At 43.5% G+C, this 27,200-nt stretch overlaps 1 protein-coding gene and 1 long non-coding RNA gene across 10 annotated transcripts in view; one reads left to right on the top strand and one right to left on the bottom strand.

Moving 5' to 3' along the window:
- Nucleotides 1-27,200, top strand: part of STARD13 (StAR related lipid transfer domain containing 13) — a 480,039-nt gene that overhangs the window by 426,579 nt on the left and 26,260 nt on the right. For all 9 annotated transcript variants that reach the window (XM_039530647.1, XM_039530680.1, XM_039530670.1 and 6 more), the window contains 5 exons: nucleotides 1,253-1,334; nucleotides 11,836-11,899; nucleotides 18,710-20,091; nucleotides 21,920-22,093; nucleotides 25,510-25,669. In XM_039530647.1, coding sequence (XP_039386581.1) covers nucleotides 1,253-1,334; nucleotides 11,836-11,899; nucleotides 18,710-20,091; nucleotides 21,920-22,093; nucleotides 25,510-25,669 — 1,862 coding nt within the window. The remainder of the gene's footprint in view (nucleotides 1-1,252; nucleotides 1,335-11,835; nucleotides 11,900-18,709; nucleotides 20,092-21,919; nucleotides 22,094-25,509; nucleotides 25,670-27,200) is intronic.
- LOC120401102 overlaps nucleotides 18,910-27,200 on the bottom strand; it is a 48,862-nt gene continuing 40,571 nt past the window's right edge. Inside the window, exon 3 of the long non-coding RNA XR_005596295.1 lies at nucleotides 18,910-18,974. This is a non-coding gene — a long non-coding RNA (uncharacterized LOC120401102). The remainder of the gene's footprint in view (nucleotides 18,975-27,200) is intronic.

Raw genomic sequence — 27,200 nt, 5'->3', positions numbered from 1 at the left:
CACTCAGAAATCCAAGAAAGAAAAATAATTGTTATAGAAAAGATAACACAAAATATATAGAAAATGCAAACTCTGTCAAGCTGGTTGTAAATCTTCTAACCTGAACTTCCCACATTTGTGTGACTCGCAGTGGAAGGCAAGGCCAGCAACCAGCTCAGTGATAATTCAGATCCAAAGGGTGCTGAACCACTGCCCCAGAACTGGGTGAAGTTAGTGTAGCCAGCAGCGGTAGGATGGGACTCTTCCCTCTGGCTTCTCCTGCTGGTTGCATCCAGAGCTGGTGATTGGAGGCCTTCTCTCCTCCCAGCTGCTGTTTGGCAGCTTCTCCAGGAGGAAGTGGAAGAGTTTAGTCTTGCTGCTGCACACAACAAACAGCACAATGGGGGCTGGGATTGGCTTCCTCTTGTTTCCCGCCCACATAGCTCAAAATTGGGGCAAAATTATTGCTGTTGCCCCAACCTGAAGGTTGGGGAGAGGGAAGAAGAATGTTCCCCTCACCCTGCCCCCTGTGCCCCAGTAACTGGTCTGTGATGAACATCCACAGTTCCCTTAAAGTCATTAGGAGCCAAAGGTACTCAACATCTAATAAAATCAGCTGGAGTATAGTCATGATGCTGGGATCCATCCAACTGTTACAGAAACACAATAATCTGTGTGCACCCAAGTCACTTTTCATTACAATTGTCAGTTTCCAACATTTCCATCTTGTTTTTTAAATGTCAGACTAATATTTGGGGTGACTAGCATGGTCAGCTCACTTCTCATCTGTTGCATGAGTTACCCTTTGTTTAAACTCTGTGTTATTGTGTGTTGTGCTAACACAATAGTCAAACCATTTCTACTGCATGGTAAAGTCTGTCTAGCAAATATTCCCCTGACTGACTAGGACGGGAGTGGATGGCATTACTGTCCATGTTGATGATTAAAGTGTTGTGGGAATTCTCAGATCTCATTTTTTGGGAATAGTGATCAGGAAGCAACGCTAAGCATCTAATATCTTCTTATAGCCAGAGCCAAACATGTCACTATCTCTTTGGTTCACAGGACTGTCAACTCCCTTTTTAATATAAAAAATAAAATTATGTGAAGTGACCAAACAAGTCCCGGATGTCATACAGGGAAACAACTAAGGCCAAGTGAAATAAGTCATGAACCATTTCTGCCGATAAAACACATGCAGTTCATCTTTGAAATAAACGGTTTCCATTTGAATAAAAAGTAGTTGATTTAATACTACGTCTCCTTTTTACAGATTCCCAGTTTCCTATCGACATTGTAGCTGTAAAGAAAGATCATGACTTTCTCGACAAGGACCTTGTAGAACCCCTTTGCAGGTAAATAACATCCACTGTTTCTTTTTTTGGTATCTTAAGAACCTTGGTGGATTTTTGTTTGGAAATTAGTGGCCCAGCCTCAGAGATGTTTGTTTGTCGTTGTCAGTTAAGTGGGTATAATCCAGGGGTAGGCAACCTATGGCATGGGTGCTGAAGGCAGCACACAAGCTGATTTTCAGTGGCACTCACACTGCCCAGGTCCTGGCCACCAGTCCGGGGGGTTCTGCATTTTAATTTAATTTTAAATGAAACTTCTTAAACATTTTAAAAGCCTTATTTACTTTACATACAACAATAGTTTAGTTCAATATTACAGAGTTATAGAAAGAGACCTTCTAAAAACGTTAAAATGTATGACTGGTACGTGAAACCTTAAATCAGAGTAAATAAATGAAGACTCGGCACACCACTTCTGAAAGGTTGCCAACCCCTGTAATCTGTAGTTTTTTTCAGAATAAATGCTAGAAACCTGGATTCATTTCTCTCCCAAAAAATCCTACAGCAGGGGCCAATTTGCTCCCTGAAAATTCACAAGATTTAAAAAGGGCCCAAATCTATCAGCCCATCTCATCAATGGAGTGAGGCTGATTGCCTTTTGGAGAGAATAGTGCCAGCAGACCCAGCATAAATTAGGGATCTGTGTGTGGGTAACACCTGGGTAACTCTGCCCCTGACTACCACAAACACGAAGCAACCCCATTGCCCAGAACCTTCTTCCCTCTGACAGCCAGGCTCGTGTGCTACTATGCTGCCATTGGCTCTCAGTTGTTGTTGTTGTTGAATTGTAGTACCGCAGCCCTAGTCAGTGACTAGGACCCCATTGTGCTAGTGTAACGCCAACAGCCCCCCATCGTTGGTGGGCGGGATCAAACCTGGGACCTCTGGAGCTAAATGCATGAGCCTCTACCACATGAACTAAAAGTCATATGCCTGTTAACTAAGGTTGTAGAGCAGACTCATTAATCTCTCTCTCTCTAAGTGGTCTCCATGCTACTAGCTGGGACAGAACACCACACCCAGGAGGTGTGTGGGTTACACCAGGTGCTGTATAAACACCCAGTTGCAGATGCTCACAGCTCCACCCTTGCCAGAGAGTTAATATGTTTCTGTTTGTGTCGCATTTTGTTCTTTGCCTGTTGGGAGTGTGCCACACACAGCTTCTGCTTTGCCCCACCCTAACCCCTCACCAGCTGTGGAGCACCTGCCTTGTGGTAGTCCTGGAAAAGGGCTTTGGGTAGGGAGAGGAAATGACACTGCAAAGGCACTGACTGCTCCCCTTTTCTTTCTCCCGTGCTCCACTTGGGCTGGGTTCTGCTACTCTCCACCTGGGTGGGTACAAGGGTGCATCAGGCCCATAATAAGGCTGGGTCCACTACATGAAACTGTAGCTTTCACAATGTCAGTAACACATTAAGCCTGGAAGTGACTATTGGTTCCAGACATCTTAGACCCACTGCATATGGGGTGATATAAATGCAAGGAGTGATGAGCCTGTGGCAGGGGACTTCAGAGCGGGGTTTGGGAGAAGCCAGCGGAAAAGGTCCCTCAGGATACATCTACACTCGAGCTGGGGATGTCATATCCAACTCGGGTAGATGTACAGGCACTGGCATGCTGAAAATAGAAGTGTAACTGCAGTAGATTTCAGTAGATTGCACAGATGTTCAGGATATGACTGTGCTGCTCTCTGAGCTCCATTGGGCTCTTTGAGCTTGGCTCTCCAGCAGAGGGGCTTGAATGTGCCCGTGGAGTCTGCCAGGCTCCTATGTCTAGGTTCATTTTTGATTGATGGGGGAAACAAAGTGGTGGTGGTATCACCTACCTGTGGCATGAAAACATGGCCTCACTCACAGTAAATTATGCAGGTATGTGATCCTGCCTCTCCTTTCTTACATGAGTAATTAAATAGTTAACAGTGCTGACATTTAAATTATGATTATTGGGCATCTGAGTTAACACCTCACTGAGATTAGTGGGGCAGTTCACATTCACAGAGCTGCTGTTCCGAGCTCTGTGTAAACGCACGAAAACATCCATGCAGCAGTCACACCCAGCTAACATTTTTGAGGATTTGTTTGCAATCGGAACAGTTAGAGACCTGTTTTTAAATGGAAGATGAGAGTCTGGAGAACAAAGTAGCAGCTGGAGAGGTGTGTCATCGATCCACCATAACACGGGGCTGTGTTCTAGGCTCTGGTATAGTCTAGGGCAGAGGTGGCAAACCTGTGGCTCCAGGGCCACATGCGGCTCTTCAGAGGTTAATATGCGGCTCCTTGTATAGGCACCGACTCTGGGGCTGGAGCTACAGGCATCAACTTTCCAATGGGCCAGGGGTGCTCACTGCTCAGGCCCTGCCCCCACTCCACCCCTTTCCGCCCCTCCCCTGAGCCTGCCATGCCATTGCTCCTCCCCCCTCCCCGAGCCTCCTGCACCCCATGAAACAGCTGATTGGGAGGTGTGGGTTGGGAGCGGGAGGTGCTGATCGGTGGGGCTGCCAGTGAGTGGGAGGCAGGGCCTGGGCTAGCCCCCATGGGGAGACGGGGTGAGAGCGCCACCCAGCCCCACTCTGCCCCCAGACCAACTCACCCCCAGGCGCAGCTCCACTCCACCCCCTGCTCCGCCCCCAGCCCAGCTCTGCCTCCAGTCACAGCTCCACTCCACCCCCTGCTCCACCCTAGCCCAGCTCTGGCCTCATTCTCCATCCCCAGGCCAGCTCCACCTCCACCTCTAGCCTCAACTCCTTCCCCATCCCCAGTTCCGCCCCCAGCTCTGCCTTCAGCCCAAGCTCCTCTGCTGAGGAAGAAGGCTGTGCGTAATAGGGGGGGCAGGAAACATATTTCAGTACTGGTAAAGGTCAGGGGAAGCAACAGGAAACATTTCGGCACCACTAGTCTAATCCATAGCTGTATGGGGAGAGTAAAGACTGTATCTACCATACAGGCAGGGGCAGAACCATTGTTCTGCCAGAGATTAAATTGTTTGGAAGGATATCTTTTCAGATCCCAGATTTTCATTGTAATATGATCAACTCTTAGTTGAGAGCCGTTGTGTGCATCTGGCTGTCAATATTTGTGTCCCAAGGTCTATACATAGACACACCTTTCTGACAAGTTTGTGTGTTAAATTGGGGCAAATGGAACCTTGCTGGCCCACAGCTGTACTTAATTTCTCCAAATGGAGAGACCTCATACCCAACAAGAGAGCCTCTCAGAAATCATTATTGTCAATATTTTAATTGTTATACTGACCTAGTGGGACCTCTGAGGGACAGGGGAAGGGTCAGTTTTTATTTCCCTATATTCAGTGGCCCATATGAATGAGTGTGCTCAATTTCAAGATTCTATTTCAACAGGAACAACGAATTGTGCTGGCCAGTCACACACTTACAAGCATCTGTATTTTATTAGCTATCACATTTTTCAAAACCATGCAGTATACTTTAACCCCCATAGCTTATCTGACCACTGTAAGCAAGCTCCAGGCCCTCCCAGTGCTCTGTGATGGCTGGGGCATTACACAAGATGCATGCTGGGGTGTCATGTAGGAAACACCTGACCATGACATTCACTTGTAAAATGGAAAACAAAGAAAGGCAACTATTATTTGTGTGTGCTGAATGTCCCTCATAGGACCCAATCTCAAAACTCCCACTGACTTCAAAAGAATGCATGACCAAGCCTTTAGCCTGATTAGTGAGACATTCAGCTCAACTACATAGATTTTTCATTTGCAGCGTAACTTTGAAGCTGAACTATCAGAGCAGCTCTTTAGACCGAGCAGAGTTTGAACTCTGGACCCTCTCACACAGACGTTTACCGCTAGAATTTAGGCTCTGAATTTCTCAGCTTTTGTGAACAGAAGTCAGCCCTTTAACTTTATTTCAACAATGTTTTTTGTGTTATAATATAGTGTAAAAGAGAAAATGAGAGACATCACAAAGAAAGCACTTCTCTTATACGGTAGCTTGTAGCAACCTCTATTCAGAAAGCCTAACAGTCCCATTTTATAAATTCTAGTGATTTTCTTTTTGAGCTAGTCTAATACCTCCATTGTTTGCAACAGGCCTTTTAAATTTGGCAGGGGGGAAGCCCTCAGGTTAGAGAAGTACCTTTTCTTTGTCCTATGAGATTTTATTCAGGTTTTATTGAGATATAAATGATAGGAAATCATTGTTTCCTTTCTCTCATTTGCATTCCTGAGGCAAAATTTGTCAGATAGCCAAAATAGTAATTGAACATTAACATTCTGTGGCTGGGCCTACTTCCAAAGCAGCAACAACAGACACTGATTTGGGAAGATGTGTGAACTTTCAGAGCAACTGTTGGAGGAAAAGAGCCAGGCCAAGTTCCACCTGCCTTCTCCCTAACTCATCACATGGCCCCAGTGGCACAGCAGTGGAGGAGGATCTCTCTCAACTGCTTTGTTCTGGGCCTGGCTCTCCCCAAGCAACTCCTGGACCCACCACCTGGCTCCAGTGGACAGTCCGTCACTGAGAGATAACAGCTTTCTCCTGCTACTGCCATCTGAAATTAGTCCTGTAGCTCAAGTGGCATAAGTATATACTTTAGTGGTGAAAATTCAGCATTCAAACCCTGCTTGTGAGGCATGGTGGAGGCTGTTACAGCTGTGTGTAATAGTCTGTTTTTACCTTTTTCCTTTAAAAAAAACTCTAGGAAATAATGTGCAAATAAACTGCTTTAAAAAACATTATTTAGGTTGCACAATCTAGCACTTAAATGCTTGACTTTGCAATATGAATAGCATTCTTTTAACATATTGTTTTTCATGTAAATACATTGACCAAGTTTTTTAACGTGTGTAATTTTTGAGTCTTAAACTACTGTTTAGGCCCCTAAATAAGTGCTCTTATTTTCAAAAGTGTGAAGCACTCACCAGCCCCTGTTGAATTCAATATTTTAAACTGTGGCCATTCATTCTTTACATAATTATTCTCTATTTCATAGCTTATAATTGCTCCAAGGGGCACTATATATAGATTATTATACTGGTAAGGATTGTTTAAATGTATATTATATACTGAATACTCTATAGTGTTATTACAGAATTCCAGATTTTTTAAAACTTGGGTTTTGAAAAAAAAATTGTTCAAGGTGCCATTAGAAGATCAAGGCACAGTAAAAGCCCAATCCAGTTCTATTAAAGGCAATAGACAGGCTCCTAATAATTTTAGTGAGGGTTGAATCAAGCCCCAAGGCATATACAGCATATTGTAAAGTCTAAGAACATAAGAACAGCCATACTGGGTCAGACCAAATGTCCATCCAGCCCAGTATCCTGTCTTCCAACAGTGACCAATGCCAGGTGTCCCAGAGGGAGTGAACCTAACAGGTAATGATCAAGTGATCTCTCTCCTGCCATCCATCTCCATCCTTTGACAAACAGAGGCTAGGGACACCATTCCTTACCTATCCTGGCTAATAGCCATTAATGGACTTAACCTCCATGAATTTATCTAGTTCTCTTTTTTAAATCCTGTTATAGTCCTAGCCTTCAGAACCTCCTCAGGCAAGGAGTTCCACAGGTTGACTGTGCACTGTGTGAAGAACTTCCTTTTATTTATTTTAAACCTGCTGCCTATTAATTTCATTTGGTGGCCCCTAGTTCTTATATTATGGGAACAAGTAAATAACTTTTCCTTATTCATTTTCTCTACACCACTCATGATTTTATATACCTCTATCACATCCCCCCTTAGTCTCCTCTTTTCCAAGCTGAAAAGTCCTAGCCTCTTTAATCTCTCCTCATATGGGATCCATTCCAAACCCCTAATCATTTTAGTTGCCCTTCTCTGAACCTTTTCTAATGCCAGTATATCTTTTTTGAGATGAGGAGACCACATCTGTACGCAGTATTCAAGATGTGGGCATACCACGGATTTATATAAGGGCAATAAGATATCCTCCATCTTATTCTCTGTCCCTTTTTTAATAATGACAGGTTTCAGAGCAGCCATGTTAGTCTGTATCCACAAAAAGAACAGGAGTACTTGTGGCACCTTAGGGCTTGGCTACACTTGCAGCTGTACAGCACTGGGAGTTAAAGCTGTCTTCATACAGCTGTGTAGGGAAAGCGCCGGAGTGTGGCCACACTGACAGCTACCAGCGCTGCAGTGTGGCCACATTTGCAGCATTTGCAGCGGTGTTGGGAGTGGTGCATTATGGGCAGCTATCCCAGCATTCAAGTGGCTGCAACGTGCTTTTCAAAAGAGGGGGGTGGGATGGAGTGTGACAAGGAGCGTGCGGGAGAGAGAGAGAGTGGATTTTTGGAGCCGACACTGTCAGCTCCCTGCCTTGCAAATTCCAACCACTTCCCCGGCCCCTCATTCACTCTTAAATGCAAATAGCCTTCAGACCAGATAAGCAGCTGCTCCGACAGACTCCCTTTACCCCCCTTCCCCCACCCCGCCGTGCTGTTTCTCTCCTCAAACAAACACTAGCTGTGGACATTCATCCCCCTGCCTGCCTCATTCACAGCAAACAGTAGCTGTGTTTGTTTTTTAGATAAGCAGCTCCGGGAGCCCCAAGTTCACAACAAAACAAAGAGAGGCATCATAACAAAACAAAGAAAGTTCTTTAGTTAAAAGCATTATGGGAAAATTCCGGAGGTCAGTTACAGCGTAGTAAGATTAATCACTGTTTACACTGGCACTCCAGTGCTGCAGCACAAGCGCTGCAGTCGTTATTCCCCAGGCAGAGGTGAAGTACAGCCAGCGCTGTAGTCAGGGAGATACAGCGCTGTATGTGCCTTGCAAATGTGGACGGTGAGTGAGTTGCAGCGCTGTAAAGCCACCACCAGCGCTGCAACTCTCCAGTGTAGCCAAGCCCTTAGAGACTAACAAATTTATTTGAGCATAAGCTTTCGTGGGCTACAGCCCACTTCATCGGGTGCATGCAGTGGAAAATGCAGTCGGAAGGTGTGTGTGTGTGTGTGTATATATATATACACATACAGAGAACTTGAAACAATGGGTGTTACCATACACACACTAACGAGAGTGATCAGTGAAGGTGAGCTATTACCAGCAGGAAAGAAAAAAACTTTTTGTAGTGGTAATCAAAATGGTCCATTTGAAGCAGTTAACAAGAAGTTATGAGGAAGGGGGGGGGGATAAAAAACATGGGGAAATAGTTTTACTTTATGTAATGATCCTAAAAGTTGTAATATTACAACAAAAAAACTTCAAAAACAGACTCCAATGAGAGACTGCTGAATTGGAATTAATTTGCAAAATGGACACCATTAAATTAGGCTTGAATAAAGACTGGGAGTGGATGGTTTATTACACAAAGTAAAACTATTTCCTCATGTTTATTCCCCCGCCCCACTGTTCCTCACAACTTCTGTTTACCCCTTTCTCCAGTCTTTTATTTTAGAGTTCCTAGAAGGTGCTGGATTGATAGCACTGGAAAACTAAATCTTGTGTTTAGCCATGGAACTGGTACAGCAGGGTCCTTGGCAAGCTTTCCCACATCTATACCACTGCTTAAATTGGTGTAACTTAAGTCGCTCAGGGGTTTGAAAAAGCCACCCCCTGAGCAACGCAAGTTACATTGACCTAACACCATCCACATCGCTCTCCCGCCAGCATAGCTTCCGCCTCTCACGGAGGTGGAGTAATTATGCCGACAGGAGAGCACTCTCCAATCGGCGTAGCGCATTTTCACCAAACACACTACAGCAGCACAGTGTCCTCAGTGTTCAGTCCTTGGCTCCTATACAGTCTCCTAACACAGGATCAGGTATCCCCCTCCCATAGACTAACCCATAATAGGAGGCGAGGCTGCTGGCAAAGTTTCCTGCAGATCGTCCCCTTGAGAAGCCACAGAGTTTGGGGGGCTGAGTTCTCTCAAACCCACGTATCTTGGAGATAAAGGTGTCACCGCAAAGAGTGCCCTAGATCAGCAGGGGCCTAGGTGGCTGACCCCTCCATGCTATGCAGTTGCACTTAGTGCCTCCTGGCAGCATAGCTTCTGTGTGACCTTGGCATGCCATTGGCTGGGTTCCCCTGCAGCTGCTACTGAGCAGCTGCAGTCCAGACCCAAATGGAGTTAATACAGTTCCAAGCCACTTTAAGGATGTCTGAGGATAATCTGGAAGGCTGTTTAAGTGGGACAATAGGCCACCCACTGGGCTGCCCAATTACACAGCTTCTGCTGTACTATATTATTATTTATTTATTAATCACTGTTTGGTGCTGTGCATGTCACAAAAGGAAGACAGTTCCTGAGGCTGAAGAGCTTACAGTATGAAAGACAGGAACAACAAAAATTGAATGCCTAGGTACTATATCAGAGACATATGACATTGATGATTCAAATTGTGCTGCCATTGTGCTGTGAAGGACACATTAAATTGACATCAGTGTTGCTGGTTTTATAGTATGATTTGCAAGCTTTCCCCAAATTTTGTGCAGCTTTCCTGACAAGTGTTTTGGTACATCCATAAATATTTTTAAAAGGCCCAACCCTCCTGAGCTAAACTCTGGATTGTTTATTTGGCATGGATTTTACTGTCTTTCCTTCAAGCTCAGATGTCATGTTTTGTTAAAGTTCTAACTATACAGCCCTCTCCCATGACTTGAGGGAGTGACGTGAAAGTGTAGGTAGCATCTCAGTGGCCTCTCTGTCTTTGATCAGAACATCAGTGACAGCCTTTTTGCCATCAGAGTCTTTTGTTTCTGTGGGGGTTTGGCTATCATTCATGTAACGGATATAAGCAGATGGGGAAAGCTGTCTGCTGCCATTGGCACATCAACAGTGTGTGAGAAGTTCAAACAGACTGGATTTAATTTCAGATGCCGGTAACAGGAAAGCTAATAAATCTGATCATTGGTCCTCTAATTTCACAAGCAGAATCTTTTCACAATATTGGAAGAACCTCAGAAAGCATGCCATTGTTTTATAGATGGCTAAATCTAAAAGCAGGGGTTGAGTTCCTGGTTCCTATTAGAAGATAGTTCTGTGTTTTGATGGAGTGGGTTCAGAAAGCAGTCATCATAATACTGTAGCTTTCTCTGTCTCCAATCCAGCTAAGTAATGAGATCAACTCTTCCGCTTCAGTACTGAAATAATACTTGCGTTCTGATAGGGTCAGTGAAAAACGAATTGCTTTTGTTTTCATTGTTTGTTTGACCAAATTATTTCAGTATCTTTCCACAAGGGAGCTGGAGGCCTCTTTTAAAATATTGAGACAAATTGTGCCTTTGGTTAGACCAGAGCAACGCCATAGAATTCAGTGGGGTACCTGAATATAAATGAGGGCAAAATTTAAGCCATCGTCTGTAGGATCCTACTTCTCCTTCTCCCATGTATAATTATTTGCTCATTTGTTCTTCAAGTGCATATCACATTGCACTGATGGCAAGGAGAGACTTTGCCCCTTGAATCTGGAATGTTTCCTCTTTCTACTCCATTTTCTCCTCTTCATCAGTTGCAGATAGGTGATGAACATAGGGCTCCTTTTTAAACTATTTAGAAAGCTGCTGGCAATATCACCTCTTGAGGTGTGTGGAGACACAAAGCTTACACTATCCCTTGGCTATCAGTTAGCTACCTGGTACAGCCACACACAGAGATGAGCTGATTTTGCAGGAGTGTATTGGCTTATTCCATTTTGAAGTGACAGTAACACCATAGCAACTTTATTTAGATAGGCTCTAAGTGCTAAGCTAGTGAGTATAAATGGGGCGTGGTGACAGCTCCTCCTCCTCCCTCAGTTTTTCCAAGAAAGGACTGACCTGGTGTAGGTGCTTAACTCCAGGAGAGGGTTCACAGCTGTGAATCCCAAGCAGAGGGAGGCACCTCCTTTTAGGTGCTGAACATCCCTTGAGGGGCAGGACTTATGGCAAACCCATCTTCTTGACATTTCCTATTGGCTAGGTTAGGTGGCTCCTCACTCAGCATGTTGGCTGTTGTGAATCCTATTCTTAAGCAACTAACTCTCCCCATGCAGTGTATAGGGAGCCTGGGTGCCTAACTCAGGACTGAGGATTCTCCTAGGTAGCAGAGTGCTTAGAAGTTAGGCTTTGCAATTCTGACTCTAAGTCCCCTTTGTGGATCTAGCCCTAAATGCCTAAAGTGAGGAATCAAATCTTAAATGCACTTTTTGTGGTTCTAATAAATCCTTTGGGATCTCATAACATTTGTTAGGGGTTTTAGAATGATAACATACACACAGTGGGCAAGTCACATTTTCACTCTGTGCCTCATTTAAGCCAGCTGTAAAATGGGTTTAATGATCTTTATAGCCTTTATAAAGTGCTTTGTGATGGGTGGATGAAGAGCTAGGCATTAGGTAGTGACAGCGGTGACATGCCCTTCTGATGCACAAGTCTGTAGCATGGAACAAAATGAAGTGTAGTGAATCCTGCTGTGTAAAGTTACAACCCCACAAACAGATGAAAGGATAACTTTTGAAATCATGAGAAGTCATGCTCTTGAATTAGTGGGATGCTAATCTTTGGATTTTGCTTTACCTCTAGACGACTGAACACATTGAACAAGTGTGCCTCAATGAAACTCGATGTGAACTTCCAAAGGAAAAAGGCAAGTATCTTTGTTCTTACCATTGTAATGAGAACTCCTGCAATCAGGCCCCAAATCAAGAAAGCACTTAAGTTTAAGTTAAGCATGTTTAACTCTAAGCATGTATTTAAGTGCTATCCTGAATAGGGATGGTTTCCTAATCAGGGCCTTTAAATGTGAATTAAAAATAAATAGCTGTGAATAGTACAGCAGAGTCAGTGTTAAAAGATTTACATAGACACATGCAGTAATTTAAATGTTATATCTGTTCAGTTCCAGTCAAGGGGAAAAGGGTATTATGCCTTGGTATTATAGTGTATTGTCACATTTCCCCATGCCATGTGATCACATAATGGAAAATCCTTCCAGGAAAAAATGGAAGCTTCTGTATAAACAATAGCTTTCCTTCTTTCTCGTGCTGACTTACTACCAGTTAACAATATGAAAATAACCCATGGTGTTCTTACAACCTCCTTGTCTAACACAGGCAATATTTAAGGCTTAAAGGGTTTTGATAAGGAATGCAGAAAATGTTTACTGATTTTAAAAAAATTGTAATGGATCCAGCATAACAGTTGAGCTTTTTAGTTTACTTGTGACATTGGCCCAAGGGCACTTTATAAGCAACACCATATAATGGAAATCTGGTTCTGAGAGATGTTGCTATATACTGTATCACTTTTTCCCTCAGAGTGTTTGTCTAACACTTTTGAAAACTGCCCATAGGAGGTGCTTCTCTTGATACCACTGGCAGTTTAATCTATTTCTATCCTGCTGTCTATGTAAAGGAATTCAGGCAGAAGCTGTCCAGACATTTTCTTACCTCTATTCATGCCAGATTGTTCTTGTGTGTGATATTCATCAAACAGCCTGTCCAGCATCCTTTCTGGCCATTCTCTTCCAAACTGTGACGTCCCATACTTTTTTCCAACTTGAGACTTGCGGGGGTTTTCCTGCCTTTGATAAGTGCATGTAACCTTCATGTTAAATCCCTGTTCTGGCCTCTCTAGAACAGAGTGCCAATCCACCAAATAGTGTGGTGGCTTTATGATGTGGACAAATGTGTGCTATAGGAAGAGACTCAGCTCATCCAAATTCATTTCAGTGTTGAAATATACACCCAAGTCTCACTGGGGAAAACCTAATGCACTAAGCCCACTGCACCATTTAGCTGCTTTAGGTGGTTTCATTTTTCTTATTTTTATCAAAGACCTTGCGGCTTAAATAAGAGAGGGAATAGAAAAAGCAAAACATGGATGAACACTGGCTATGCTATTTAAAAATTGGTGAAATGTTACTTCTTGCCCTTTCCCCCTGCATCCATTCCAGATCAGCAAAAGGGAAAGTGGAGTTTGACAATTTAGGGTTCTATTCACAGTGTAGGGTTTTCTGCACCACCAAAATCTGTGTAGATGCAGTTCGTGGCTGTGCCAGACCTGCCAGTTTCAGTGCAGATGCCTTCTGTCCTCATTTTTTGGTAAATTTAAAATCCCCACCTCTCTCCTCTCATCCTAAAACATTCAAGGAATGGCCAACTGACCCCTATCACTTCTTGGGGTCTCTGGTGGTGGACAACTGGCCCTTCTCCTTCCCCACCCCCACAACCTTGCCTCTTCAGAGGCAGAGACCCCTACTCTTGTGATATTATTGCAAACACCATGATTTTAGGTGGGTGGTTTGGGGGCATGGCCTTTTTTTTTAAAAGTTGCTCTTTATGTCAGGAAGAGACAAGGATTTTCTCTCTGTCTTTGCTGTTACTAAAGAAAGTCGCCATCCCCCATTGTTCTGAATGGAACTGAACTCACAGACTGCCCTTATTTAGCATGGCCGCTATTTCCCTACAGCCTTGACAAGTGCAAGCACCCTAGTAAACTTAGCCACCATTTCAGCGCAACAGAAGCTAGACAACCAACGCTCAGTGTAAACTTGCCCCCATAGGTGTATGAGGCAAGAGAGGATGAGGGAACAGGAGAATGTGCAGGGGCAGGAATGAGAGTTGGGTCAGCAGGCATGGAGGATGACTGGAGCAGAGGAAATTGTGGGGATAAAGAAATGTGAGGGGTGGGGAGGAGGACTAGGAATCAAAGAAATATTGGGGTCTGGGTGGGAGACTGAGGGCGGGGAGACTGGACAGTAAAAGAACGCATGGAAGAGCTTGCAATTGTGTCTCTACTCAACAACAACAGATCTGAGAAATGTTCCTGTGGTCTAAATGCGGTCTGTGCAAATAGCCTTTACAATAAGCTGTCTTACTGGAACACAGAAGTAGCCTAATATTACCTGGTTCAGAGGTTCAACATGAATGTTTTGCACAGTTCTAGTCTGCACCTGCTTGACTGATTCATGAAAACACAGCTAAGCAAGCTGCCAAACAGCATTATCGGGAAAGCTAATCTGGGTGAAAGCCTGTTCCACTCACTCTCCCCCCCTCCACCTACCCGACCACACATCACTCGAAGAGATACATTTGCCATGTGAGTGATTTAGTCATTCAGTTTCCGTTAACTTCAATGAGATTTACACAGCTAAATCTTCATATATTGTGCTGAAAATATTCCCTTAAATGATTTGGACAGACAAAAATTAGCCTTTGGATTAGCTGCCTTCTGCAGCTGTGGATTCATGTGGATTCCTGCCCCAGCTAGAAAAATTTGGCAAAATTCCATTCAAAATAAACCGGCTTTATTGCATTTTGTTGGTGCCTATCTCGGGTTTGAGGAAAATAAGCCCTTAATCAGGGTTTTTCTCTTTTTAACCAATTTGAATGAATTATGTATCAAAAGCGCTCCCTGAGTCTCTGGCAAATGCTGCCAGTCACTCTTAATGAAACCTGCCCCTCCTCTCCTTCCCACTCATAATGATATTAGAGGGCACCCTGCACATGCCTGTTGGAGTCCTCTGGGTTCTTGATTACTGTTTACATAGACAGATGCTGGGAGGTGGGAATGGAAGTTGGGTGAGAGGAGGAAGATCATTGGATCAGAAGCAATGTTCTGAGGCCTTGAGAAGACCTGTTTGAGTCAGCAGTGGGGATCACACTCAATAGATGCTGAGCCACAGATGGCTCCAGAGGGTATAAAATAATATTTTTCAAAAATCTTGCAAAACAAGGCAAGAATGTAAAAGTGGCATTTACCCGCCTCCTTTCTAGGCTCCATGGACATCACTAGTATAATGCATGCTGGGGTATCACAGCAGAATGGAAGCTGAGAATCCAAGTGGATATTATAGAACAAAAGAAGGAAAATATGTGAGAATGCTCCTCTGTCCCGACACACTGGGGCAATTCCACATATATTGCTGAAGTTGATGGGATGGTGACAGTTAACTTTGAAGGGAGAAACTCTTTCCTATTCCCCATTTTAAACAACAATGAGAAATCTTATTCGGAAAAGTCTATGACATGCTGTAAGCTTTTAGTAAGACAGGATGCTACAGTATTTCAAACTGATTTCTTTGTAAATTATACACCTGAGGCAGTGGCATTAGATCCAGAGCCTTTCATTACAAAATTGCAGTATTTGAATTCACCCTAGGTCAGTAGAGACTCAAACTCACTGGTCAGTTGCCTGTGTGAAATGAATTGTTGAATGCAAATCTGTTCTTAATGGGCAAATATAAATATCATCATATCATCGTAACTGGCAGTAATTGCCATCTTCATTGGGAGACTCATCATTACCTTTTGTAGGATTATTTCTATGTTATCAGGGCAATCTGATATCTAACAAGAGCACTAGGGGATTCAGGCTGTTCATGGGTTCCAACATCCCTTTTGGAGCCTTCCAAATATTATCGCAGAGAATGTCTTTTTGATACAGTGTGAGGGGGTTTGGCACAACAACTGCCAAACAACTCATGTGACTGCTGTGATTCACCATCTTCCCCTCAGCAGGTGCATAGTGGGAGATGTAGTCCGACCATGGAGCCCAATCTATAGGAGGGAATGGCAGCATCAGGCACCTCTCATGAGGAACCAAGATGACATTACAGAATCAAAAATGTTATGTTTTTGATTTTTCAAGGAAAGCTGACAATTTTCCATGGAAAATTTCAACATGACAAAGCTTTTTCTCATTTTCACTGCAAAATTCTAGGGGGGGAATCCATTTTCCAACCAGCTCTAGTCAACAAGTAATCCTGGCTCTGTTGTGCTGGGATGTAGAACTCATTCCCCACCACTGTTCATGTTCATCTCTAGCCACTGTTTAAAAGTATCTTTAAGCCTTTTGTCCTCCTAAGGATATTTTAAGTAGAAACACTATTGGCTTCATATTTACTGCCCTTTCCCATCACACTCCCCTTCTCCCTGAATTTTCTTGTGCATTGTTTCCACCACTTTCGCTTTATTTCTTTGGGTTTTAAGACAAAGGGACTAGATCCTCATTGTCATAGCTCCAATGACTTCAGTGGAGTTCTCACAATTTATACCAGCTGAGGATCTGCCTCGGTGTCTTTTATTATGTTTGCAGTGTAGCTTAGCATTTTATTATTGTGTGGTACAGGGCCCTCAGCACCTAGGCAGTTGACTGCTTTATAATGGCAGATGGAATTCAATGTTGATAAATGCAAAGCAATGCACACTGGGAAACATAATCCCAACTATACATATAAAATGAATGGCTATTAGCCAGGATGGGCAGGGATGGTGTCTCTAGCCTCTGTTTGCCAGAAGCTAGTGTAACCCACACACCTCCTGAATGTGGTGTTCTGTCCCTCTGGTGGCACTGAGCCCACTTAGAGATTAATGAGTCTGCTATAGCCTTAGCTAAGAGGCATATGACTTTTAGCTCATGCAGTAGAGGATCATGCATTTAGCTCCAGAGGTCCCAGGTTCAATGCCAATGACTGGGCTCTGTCTGCGTTACACTGGGAATGGGTGAGAGGGGATGATTCATTTGATGATTACCTGTTCTGTTCATTCCCACTGGGGCACTTGGCATTGGCCACTGTTGGAAGTCAGGATACTAGACTAGATGGACCTTTGGTCTGACCCAGTATGGCCATTCTTATATTCTTATAAAATAATGGTTAAAATATTTAAAATTTCTACCCTAATGTGTTTTTTAAAAAATATTCCTGTTGTGGCACTAGTAAGACCATAACAGGTGGATTTTATAAGTGCCTCACTTGTTTTCAGTCCTCCTGCCCATGAATTCCCCCTTCAATAACAAGCTGTCACACAGAATCAGAAGGCATAGCTGTCAAATAGTCCGTCCCTTTCCCTGCAGAAAAGATTACCAAAGCAGGACCAGCTGTTTCTAGCTCTTTTTCTGCTGCTTCTCTAGCTGCTTAATTGTTTGCTGCCCCTAGCTGCAGAACTAAGGCATTTACTCCTGTGAACTCACGTCAGCTGTAGAAGAAATGTGTGCTACTTGTTAGACATAATGAAGAAATGAATCAAAACAACTTTTCTAGTTTAGCAGTTTTATTTTATTTTACAGTTTGGACAAGATCTAAAATTGATGTGTCAAGCTTTAAGTGATGACCTGGCAAAAGCTTACAACAACAATATGGTTTTAGGGTGATCTGCCACTTTACTGATTACATCACAATGTACATCTTTCAAACTTGTTTTATTTAAGATGTATTTTACAAATTATTTTACATTTTCCAATAAGATTAAGCAGCCAGGTTCTAGACTGCTGGGAGATAATACACTTTGCCATCAGAATGGCATATAAAAATACTGCTAAGAATAGATTTTTAAAATGAGAATTTTCCAGTCCCAAAATAGTCTTTTTAGTTTACACCTTGTTTTAGTCTGACAGCCAGTCGTATTTTACTGCCTTACTGCTGCTTCCAGGAATGAGGGAGGATAAGATGACTGTTTCAATGTCATAGGTGAAGTTAGTTTGTTCTACTTTAAAACAACTGTACAGGAATAGCTTGGTACGGGACTGCTTCAGAGTCAATGGAAAGACTCTAATTGACTTCAGTGGGCTTCGGATCAGCTTGTTAGTGAGTAGTGAGCTAAACAAAAACTGCATGGCCCAAGCTGACAATTTATCAATTTTGTCTGGGACAACTGAGTAACAGAATCTCATATTGACCTTAGGATCTTTTTATTTTAATGATTTTTTCATTTTATTTTACTCAATTACTACATTGTTATCATAGCTTATGGTGCTTGGTATTTTATCTGTAAATGTTTATTTTTGTCTGGTGGGGGTATGTGTGTATAAATGAACAAATCTAACTGAAGACTTAATCTTCCTACAGGTTAATTCAGATGATTAACTAGGTTTTCCTGCTGCCATTGCAAATGTCTGTTTACTTCTCACAGCAAAACAAAATGTAATGGGGGATAGTTTGCTTGAGGTATGCACATGGCCCTGTTACTGTAGCATCTCATAACCTCATAATTTTTAATGTATTTATCCACCCAACACTGCTGTGAGAAAGGGAAAGTTAGGTATCTAACTGCTATTTGTGCCCTTGAAAATCAACCCCCTGTATTCTTAAAGAACTGCTTAGGCCGCAATCCAGCATTGTGCAGCATGCAGGCAGATTGCCTGTGCCTGCTCAAAGCCCTGCTGAAGTCAACAGGCCCTGCATGGGCACATAGTCCACTCGTGAGCACTACAAGGCAGGAACAGGGCCTTATTCCTTCTATGGTAGCATGTTAATTGCAGTGTCTTTGCTCTGGAATGAGAAAGGCTGCAGTAAAAGAGCTGATATCCATTATGCTAAGAACAGACTAGTCTTCTAGAGCCACATTGCCGTCTATAGCTTTCACTGTATGAGCAAAGGGTTCATGTTTGTTACAATGTAATCAGAAAAAGAAAGAAAAGTTCTCTGTTGAACAAAGTGTAACATGCTGTTTTCCAGAGTGAAGACTCAGATGAAGAAGACTTCTGTGCCATCAGTAATAAATGGACTTTCCAAAGGACGAGCAGAAGATGGTCTCGGGTGGACGACATTGACACTTTGCTTCACCGATCAGATAGACATGGGTCTTCAGGGGACATTAAAATGAAAAACACCCCTAGCAGTGAGAGTGTCCTTACTGATCTGAGTGAGCCTGAAGTCTCGTCTATTCACAGCGAGAGCAGTGGGGGAAGTGACAGTCGGCATCAGTCTGGTATCAACAGCACTATCAGGGAGATATGTGACTGCTCAGGACAGCATAGTATAGAAAACACACTTACACGTTACACCACTCCCGTCAGCTGTACCCTCTCCCAGGTTCCAAAGGAGACCACAAATTACTCCTGTAACCTTAAGTATGAGAAACCAACACAAACGAGAGCCAAGACCTTTCTCAAGCGCATGGAGACACTAAAGCCTAGAGGTGCACACGGAAAACTAAAGGGCTTGGGAAGGCCTGGTGTCTTAGAGATAAGCGGACCTGTTCTTCAACATGAGCCAAAATCCTTAAAGGACATGCACTGCATGCAGATAGTGAATGGAGATGCAGCCAAAAGAGGACTTTCCTTTTCTGCCAAATCCAGCAGTGACAGTAGTCAGTCAGAAAACAGCAGCAGTGGCATGAGCACACCATGTTTTAAGGAACGCAAGTGTTATGAAACAAACAAGCGAGGTGGTATGTACCTGGAAGACCTGGACGTTCTTGCTGGAACAGCCCTGAGACAAGTGGTAGACGAAAACCGTAAAAATGAATTTCACTCCCAAGAGAACCTGGTTGTGCATATTCCCAAGGACCACAAACCTGGAACTTTTCCAAAGGCACTTTCCATTGAAAGTCTCTCACCAACTGACAACAGTAATAGTGTAAACTGGAGGACAGGCAGCATCTCTTTGGGCAAACAGAAGTGCTCTACTCCTAAAGAGCCCAGACTCATGGCTTGCTGTCCTAAAGAGAGTAGAGTTAGTATTTATGACAACGTGCCAGGTTCCCACTTGTACGCCAGCACTGGAGACCTTTTGGACTTGGAAAAAGATGAGCTTTTCCCTCATTTAGATGACATTTTGCAGCATGTCAATGGACTTAAAGAGGTTGTAAACCACTGGTCAAAGGATTTACAGCCAGAGCTGCAAAGTAATGATTTATTGGTTGGGGAATCTGCATCGTTGCCATTCCAGTTGCCCACCCAAATCACATTAGACTTTGAAGGGAACTCTGTTTCTGATGGTCGTACTACACCCAGTGATATGGACAGAGATGGAACATCCTTCAATGAATCAGAAACCACTGGTATTAGGGATAGGAGAGACTCTGGTGTAGGGGCATCTCTCACCAGGCCAAACAGGTTGGTAGCATAATTCCTTAAATAATTCCTTCTATTTTTCATTATTAATGGGTAGGTTGTGAAAAATGATATAATAAAGCTGGGGCACACTATCTGAGCATTGTGAACAGTTGTCAAAGCGTCATGATCACTCTGCCTTGCCCATATTGCTAAATTGGGAGAGGGGACCCAGCTAGATGGAATGGCAACTTCTAGGAGAAGAGGGCCCTGGTATGAAAAAGGTGGGGAGTCATCGTAATAGAGCAAACTACAGTGCACGCTTTCTTCCACAAAGTATTTTAGTTCAAAAACGTGGTGTCATATTCACAATGGGATGTATATTCAAACTGGCCTCTAAAATATGCCCATCAGTTTGTGCAAACAGAGGCAGGAACCAAATTTTCATGCACAAGATTAGAGTCTGCTTTGAAAAAGTGGCCCTGTGCCCTTATGTAGAATTTACAGTGTTTCCCCAAAGCCCAAAGTTGGTTAACACCCAGTGTATTTGTTAATGGAAATGTTAGGTTGGACCTCCCTAAGTGACACCGAGCGTTTGGAAACTCATTCTGCATTATTAATGAATTTTGTGAATTTGAGAGAAGGGGCTCAGTTGTGCCCTGAAGACACAGGCCTGAATAAGGGACTTTGTGAAGCTGCACTGCCAGGGGTGGGGGTGTCTGAATGTGCAGTGGGAGTGTGGCTGCCAGGCATGGTGCTGTGCACTCTCCACTCCGCGGCCAACTACTTCCCTGTGCTCCCCCACAAAGGTTCCATTGTTTTTATTTTGTTTTCATCAATTAACACGAGAAATCTTTGAAATCTCCTGTTTGTTCTTTACAGCACTGGACACCACACAAAAAATCAAGCTTTGAGATACTTGAGTTTTATTTATACCCAAACAGCACCCTCTCACACCTATCTTTGCTTTCATTTCTGTATAGTTCACTTAGCACTGAAAACTCACTCAAGTGATACTGTACATGGCCCATGAAAGCATCATTGGTTACCCCACAAGCACATGAGGTTTTGTTAGGCAGCCTTTGTCCAACCCACAAAGCAGGGGATACAATTACTAACTAAAACATATCATGTGGGAGAGGCTCTAGGAGGCAGGAAAGTGAATTTAAAAGAAAAGTTACCCACACGCTCCCTACAGACTATGGAATGTATACCTGGGAACTGCTTACTAAACACAATGTACTAGAACAGCTGGTCACAAATGGAAAGAAACTTGGCAATTTTGACTATTTTGAGGGACTCTTATGCAATCACTTAAATTTTGGTATCAGTCATTTGAATTACACTGGATTTATCCTGCTGTAACCAAGAGCAGAATTTGGCCCAATGTATTTTGATCTATGAGTAAAAACGCACACAGATCCAGATGTTCAAAGGGCTTAACACTGCAATTGCTTACAACCAGCCATATTGTTACTATTGTGTTGAATTCCACAGAAATCAAGGAGACTACTCACATATTAAGCATATGCCTAAATATTTGCAGAATTTGGGCCAAACTTCATACCTTGAAGAAGAAATGCAAAGGAAATGCAAATGAGTTATCTTCAATAGTCAGTATATAAAATGAGTCAGTATATAAAGAAAGTATCTTGGGTCAGATTCAAAGCTCATTAAAATCAATTGGATTCTTCCCATTAACTTCAGTGGGCCTTGGATCAGGCTTCCTAGAGCCTCACAGAAGCAAGGCACTGCATTCTCTGTCCCCAAGAATAGTCCTTTTCACAAGAAATCACTGATTTGACATTGACAAATACTGTATATCATCACATTTTTCCTAATTGTGGCACCATATAATCTCATTTTCCTTTTCTCCTTTCTTTTGCTGAAGGCGATTACGCTGGCATAGTTTCCAGATCTCTCATGGCCCGAGCCACTCTGCAGCATCCTTACAGCTCAGTAATCAATCAGCAGCCCAGCTGAATCTACTGCAAAAATTTTCCTTACTTCGCCTTACTGCCATCATGGAAAAATACTGCATGTCAAACAAACATGGCTGGACATGGTAAGTGCATTATGTGTCTCACAAAGCAGATATATTTAGAAGGAAATTGTTTCTCCCAATTATATTATTATCATTCCACTAACCTAGCCCCTTTCATCTGAGAATCAGAAAGTAATTTTAGTCCGTAGTTATATAGTGAGTCAGTGGCAAAGCCAGAAATAGAACCCAAGAGGTCTGATCCACCTCCCTGCTCTAACCACTAGACAACTCACCCTCTCTCTAATAGCAGCCAAGTACCAGAAAAATAAACAAGAAGAGTAGGAGTGAATAATTACAAAGAGGAAATTTTAAAATAAGGTTCTCTAAAACTAAAGTTGTGGTTTGAAAGGAGCAGCTGCTGGTCGTACATCAAGTATACAAGTTTGTTTTATTGTTGTTTTTTATATTAAAAAGGAGTGATTAGCAGTGGGTAGGTGGAAGTTATCTAGAAAATATTATTCTCCTGTATATGCAGTAATGATAATAATACTTCACAGTGAGACAGTGCTTTGCACCTTCAAAGCACTTTACAAACATTAACTAATCCTCACAAAGCCCCTCTCTGAGCTTGACAAAATAATTAAGGTATCTCCAAAGGTATAAATGGAGAAAGAGAGATGAGAGGTGAGGAGCTAGAGTCACAAAAGGACTTAACTCCCACGTTAGGTGACTAACACCAAAATGTCGGCACCACTGGCATTCACAAAACCCCTGCTCAACTGCTGGCTAACCCTGGAGGAGCCTAAAGGTCATTGGCATCTCAATTTCCACCATTAAAAGTTTCCTAGCTGCCTAAGTTTCTGGCTCTGGGCATGCACACAGCTGCCTTAGTCTAGATGCCACGGTGCCTAAATCCTAGTGGGATGCTGCAACTAGGCATTTCCTGGCCTAGCTCAGCCGTGGGGCCCAATCCAGTAGCTGTTCTCAAGGTCTGTCTAATGTTACACAAAACAGACTGTATGAGGCAGGGAGGCAGCAGCCTCTTTTATAAAATGTATCCCACTGGTCAGGGAACTCAGCTGAGGTGTGGGAGACCCTGTTTCTATTCCCCACTCTGCATGATGGGGAGAAGAGATATGCACTTGGTACTCCTGCCTCTCCAGTAAGTGTGCTAGCCAGTGGGCTCTGGGGGATCCTGATGTAGGGCTTTTTCTCAATCTCTCCTGTTGAAGCTGTTCCACTGTGTACAAATACATAAATATTCAGTGGGCCAGTGAATGATTCTGTAGTCCAATGGTTAGGGCATCCACTGAGAGGTGAAAAACCCCTGTTCAAATCTCATTCCCTCAGGCAGAGGGAGGAGTCTCCCACATCCCAGCTGAGTGTTAAGGTTAAGGGCTCTTCCTCCAGCCATCTTGTGATGAGTTAGGCACCTTTCCTGAAAGAACCCTCCAGAAGAGGGTTTATGGCTGTTGATCCCAAGCAAAGATAGGTGCCTCCCTCCAGCCCACAGTTAGAGACTAACTCTGAGAGGCATGCGGTTTAGGACATACCCCTCTGGTCAACACCTGCTATTGGCTGGTTTAGGGATCTCCCTGTTGAGCATGCTGGCTTCTGTGAATCCCATTCTTAGGATCCTAACTCTCCCCATGCCTTGTATAAGGAGCCTTGACACCTAACTCAGCTGTGAATTCCACAAGGTGTCAGGGTACCTAAAAGTTAGGCACTGAAACGCTTGGCATTGCAACTGCTAATTCTCCTTTGAGAATCTAGCTCTAAGGGACTTACTCAGGGCCACAGAAGGCGACTCGGTGTCAGTGCTGTGATTAAAATTCGGCAGTTTCTGGAATTTGCTGATTTGCGCAAAGTAGCTCTCTCTCCTGACAAATATTTTCAGTGATCACATAGTTGATCTGTAAGGCCCAGATCCACAAAGATACACAGCTGTTTAAAACCCAGACTTAGGCACCTAAGTCCCATTTTTAGGCCCCACTGCAATTCACAAAAATCCTGCTCAGCTGCCGCTTAACCCGGTAGATGCGTAAACTTACTCGGTGCCTAAATTTTTGCTGCAAAAGCGCCTAGAATCTTAAGTTTCTGCTTTGGAGCATGCATGTTGCTACCTCACTCTAGGCACTGTATGCCTGTCTCCCACCTAAGCCCCAGAGCAATCCACAAAGATATGGCAGCCCAATGCAGTAGAGGCCATCTACTGGATCAGCTCCCATTCCAAATCTGTCTGGAGGAGAATGAGAATTTGGTGCTGGTAGCACCCACCTTATAATCTTTAGCCCAGTGGTTAAAGCATTCACCCAAATTCAATTCCCCCCTCTTCCTGACAGGGAGAAAAGATTTGGGCAGGGGTCTCCCAGGAGTGCTCTAATCACTTGACATCACCTCTTCCAGCCATTTTGTGTGAAGTTAGGCACCTGCCTCGCTCATTCTCACAAGGAATGACTTAGGTGCCTAAGCCTCCTGAGTCCAGGAGAAGCGTTCTTGGCTATCACAAGCAGAGATCGGAGTCTCCCTGCAACCCAGAGTTGGGCATCTATCTATGGGGGAGGGGGCTTAGAACACACCCTCTGGTTGGCATCAAGGTGGCACCCCACCTAACATGGGGGTTTTTGTGCATTCTTAGACACTTCTGTTTCCCCATTCATTGCATAGGGAGTCTAGGCACCTGCCTTAGACTTTGTGGATCTCATTGGTGTTCGTGTGATTTTCTAGGTGACTAAAAGTTAGGTGTTGGGTTGCTGAGCATCACAACACCTAAGTTTCTTTGTGGATCTGGGCCTAAGTTTTCATGCTCAGCACTATAGACAATTGGAATTACAAGTAGCTGTGGTGTTGTTTTCCAAACTCCTCCAGTGGGTCATTTAGAGTCAAATGTTAACTCCTTCTCATGCAAACTACGAAACCTCCGGCCATGTTCATCCATGTTTTAAAACTGCTGAAGCCAAGATTCCCACAAAAGGGAATCTGGCCTCTTGGTCTCTTTTCCACCATCATTTATGGGAGAAAGAAAGTTCACCAAGTTTAGTTAATTTGCATGACCAGAAATCAATTGAGTTACATCAGGGATGCATTAGCCACATAATGGTTTCTCACTGTAATTTATTACTGTAAATTACTGGTCAACAGAAATGCTAAATCACAAAGCTGATATGATAGAAATCACTGGACCCATTAAAGAAATGAACTCGCGCTCTTTAAGATACATCTTCCACTACGTTTTGTTGTGCTGCTCATGCCCATCCATGCCAGACATTTTGAAGGCAAGCATACAGCCACAGGCAATCTGCTGGGAAAGGCTCTCAAGAGACCATAAAATGTGCTGACTTTAAAGGATTCATATATCATGTATTAGAAAGGAAACTTTTATTCAGCTGTCTTTATCAAAGAGGCTGCCTTCAGAGTTACTGGCTTCCCTCAGTAATGTTAGCCAGTAGGATCATGTAAGTACTCTCACAGTTTAATGCTAACGGTGTGAATTTCAGGTCTGTGCCAAAGTTCATGAAGAGGATGAAAGTTCCTGACTACAAGGACAAGAATGTGTTTGGTGTGCCTTTGATAGTTCATGTCCAGAGGACGGGGCAGCCCCTTCCACAGAGCATGCAACAAGCACTGCGCTACTTACGCAGCAATTGTCTAGATCAGGTATGGACTTTACATTCCTGGCTACATTTCAAAGGGTTTTTAAACCACAGCCTGACTGGCTGAAAAATGTATCAAGCCAGTTGAAATGGTTTTACTGTCTAAACATTTTACTTTGCCAGCCCACATCAATGCCACACCATTCTAGAGCACTGTGCAGGTTATGGTAGCACTGGACAATGACTGACATATTACTAACACCCCTTTTGTTGCTGTATTAACTCACTGTGCAAGGGACATAGCTATTATATCTTTATTGTTCCTCCCCTAAAGATAGAGCTCTATGTATATGTGTATACATAGCAGGGGGTTGGACTAGATGACCTCCTGAGGTCTCTTCCAAACCTAATCTTCTATGATTCTATGATGCATGGTCACAGCACGTTATTAGCAGGTAAATATGCCCAATGGTCTGTGATGGGATGTTAGATGGGGTGGGATCTGAGTTACTACAAATAATTCTTTCCTGTACTGGCTGGTGAGTCTTGCCCACATGCTCAGGGTTTAACTTATCGCCATATTTGGGGTCAGGAAGGAATTTTCCTCCAGGGAAGATTGGCAGAGGCCCTGGAGGTTTTTCGCCTTCCTCTGCAGCATGGGGCACGGGACACTTGCTGGAGGATTCCCTGCACCTTGAGGTCTTTAAACCATGATTTGAGGACTTCAATAACTCAGACATAGGTTAGGGGTTTGTTACAGGAGTGGGTGGGTGAGATTCTGTGGCCTGCATTGTGCAGGAGGTCAGACTAGATGATCATAATGGTCCCTTCTGACCTTAAGTCTATGAATCTATGAATCTATATTGTGGCTTGAGAGCTCAGACAGCAAGTTGACATTTTGTTCTGCATTGCAACAATGCTTGCCCAGTTTTAACATTGGAGCAGCATGTTTCCCACATGCCCCAAGGCCCACTTCTGAATTTTCCAGAGTTTCTGCTCCTTGCTCTGCTTGTGACATTGTGCTCGCTGCAATAGATCTGATGTTGTGGGAATGGCCTAATGAGAGTTTCAGCACTATGGGCAGAAATGGGAAGATAAGTAGGGGCAGGGAGGAAATCATTCCACAACTCAGTGTAGCTAAGTTCTCATTCGGCGCCCATCACCATGGTATCTGGGCTTGTATAGTGAGAGTGAAAGAATGCGGGAGCAGAGAGCAAGGAGGTGAAGCAGGGCTGGATTAAGTAGTGGAGTTGGGGGAATGGAAATGTGTATAGGAGAGTGAAAAGGAGAACAGATGGAAGGGAAAGGAAAGGGAACAGAGAGCAAAATAGAACAACAGAGACAATAGGGAGAAATGAGGAGTAACGGGGGAAGAAAGTAGAAAACAAAAATAGGACAGAGACCAGAAAAAGCAAAAGCAACAGAGAAAATCCAGCCAGGAACAGCATCTCTTGTGACACGGACAAGTCTCTGCTTCAAGAGGTCACTGGAAGGTGTCAGAGCAATAGGAGAAAGTCAGCTCCGCTCTCCTAATGGTAGAATTGAGGAAATATTAAAAGGTAAAGGTAGAGGGAAGGGTTTAACATCAAAGTGCT

This window comes from Mauremys reevesii, linkage group 1 (assembly GCF_016161935.1).
Source record: "Mauremys reevesii isolate NIE-2019 linkage group 1, ASM1616193v1, whole genome shotgun sequence".
Lineage (NCBI taxonomy): Eukaryota > Metazoa > Chordata > Testudines > Geoemydidae > Mauremys > Mauremys reevesii.
Note: the sequence above shows the minus strand (reverse complement) of the source record. Positions and strands in the feature narration are given on the sequence as shown.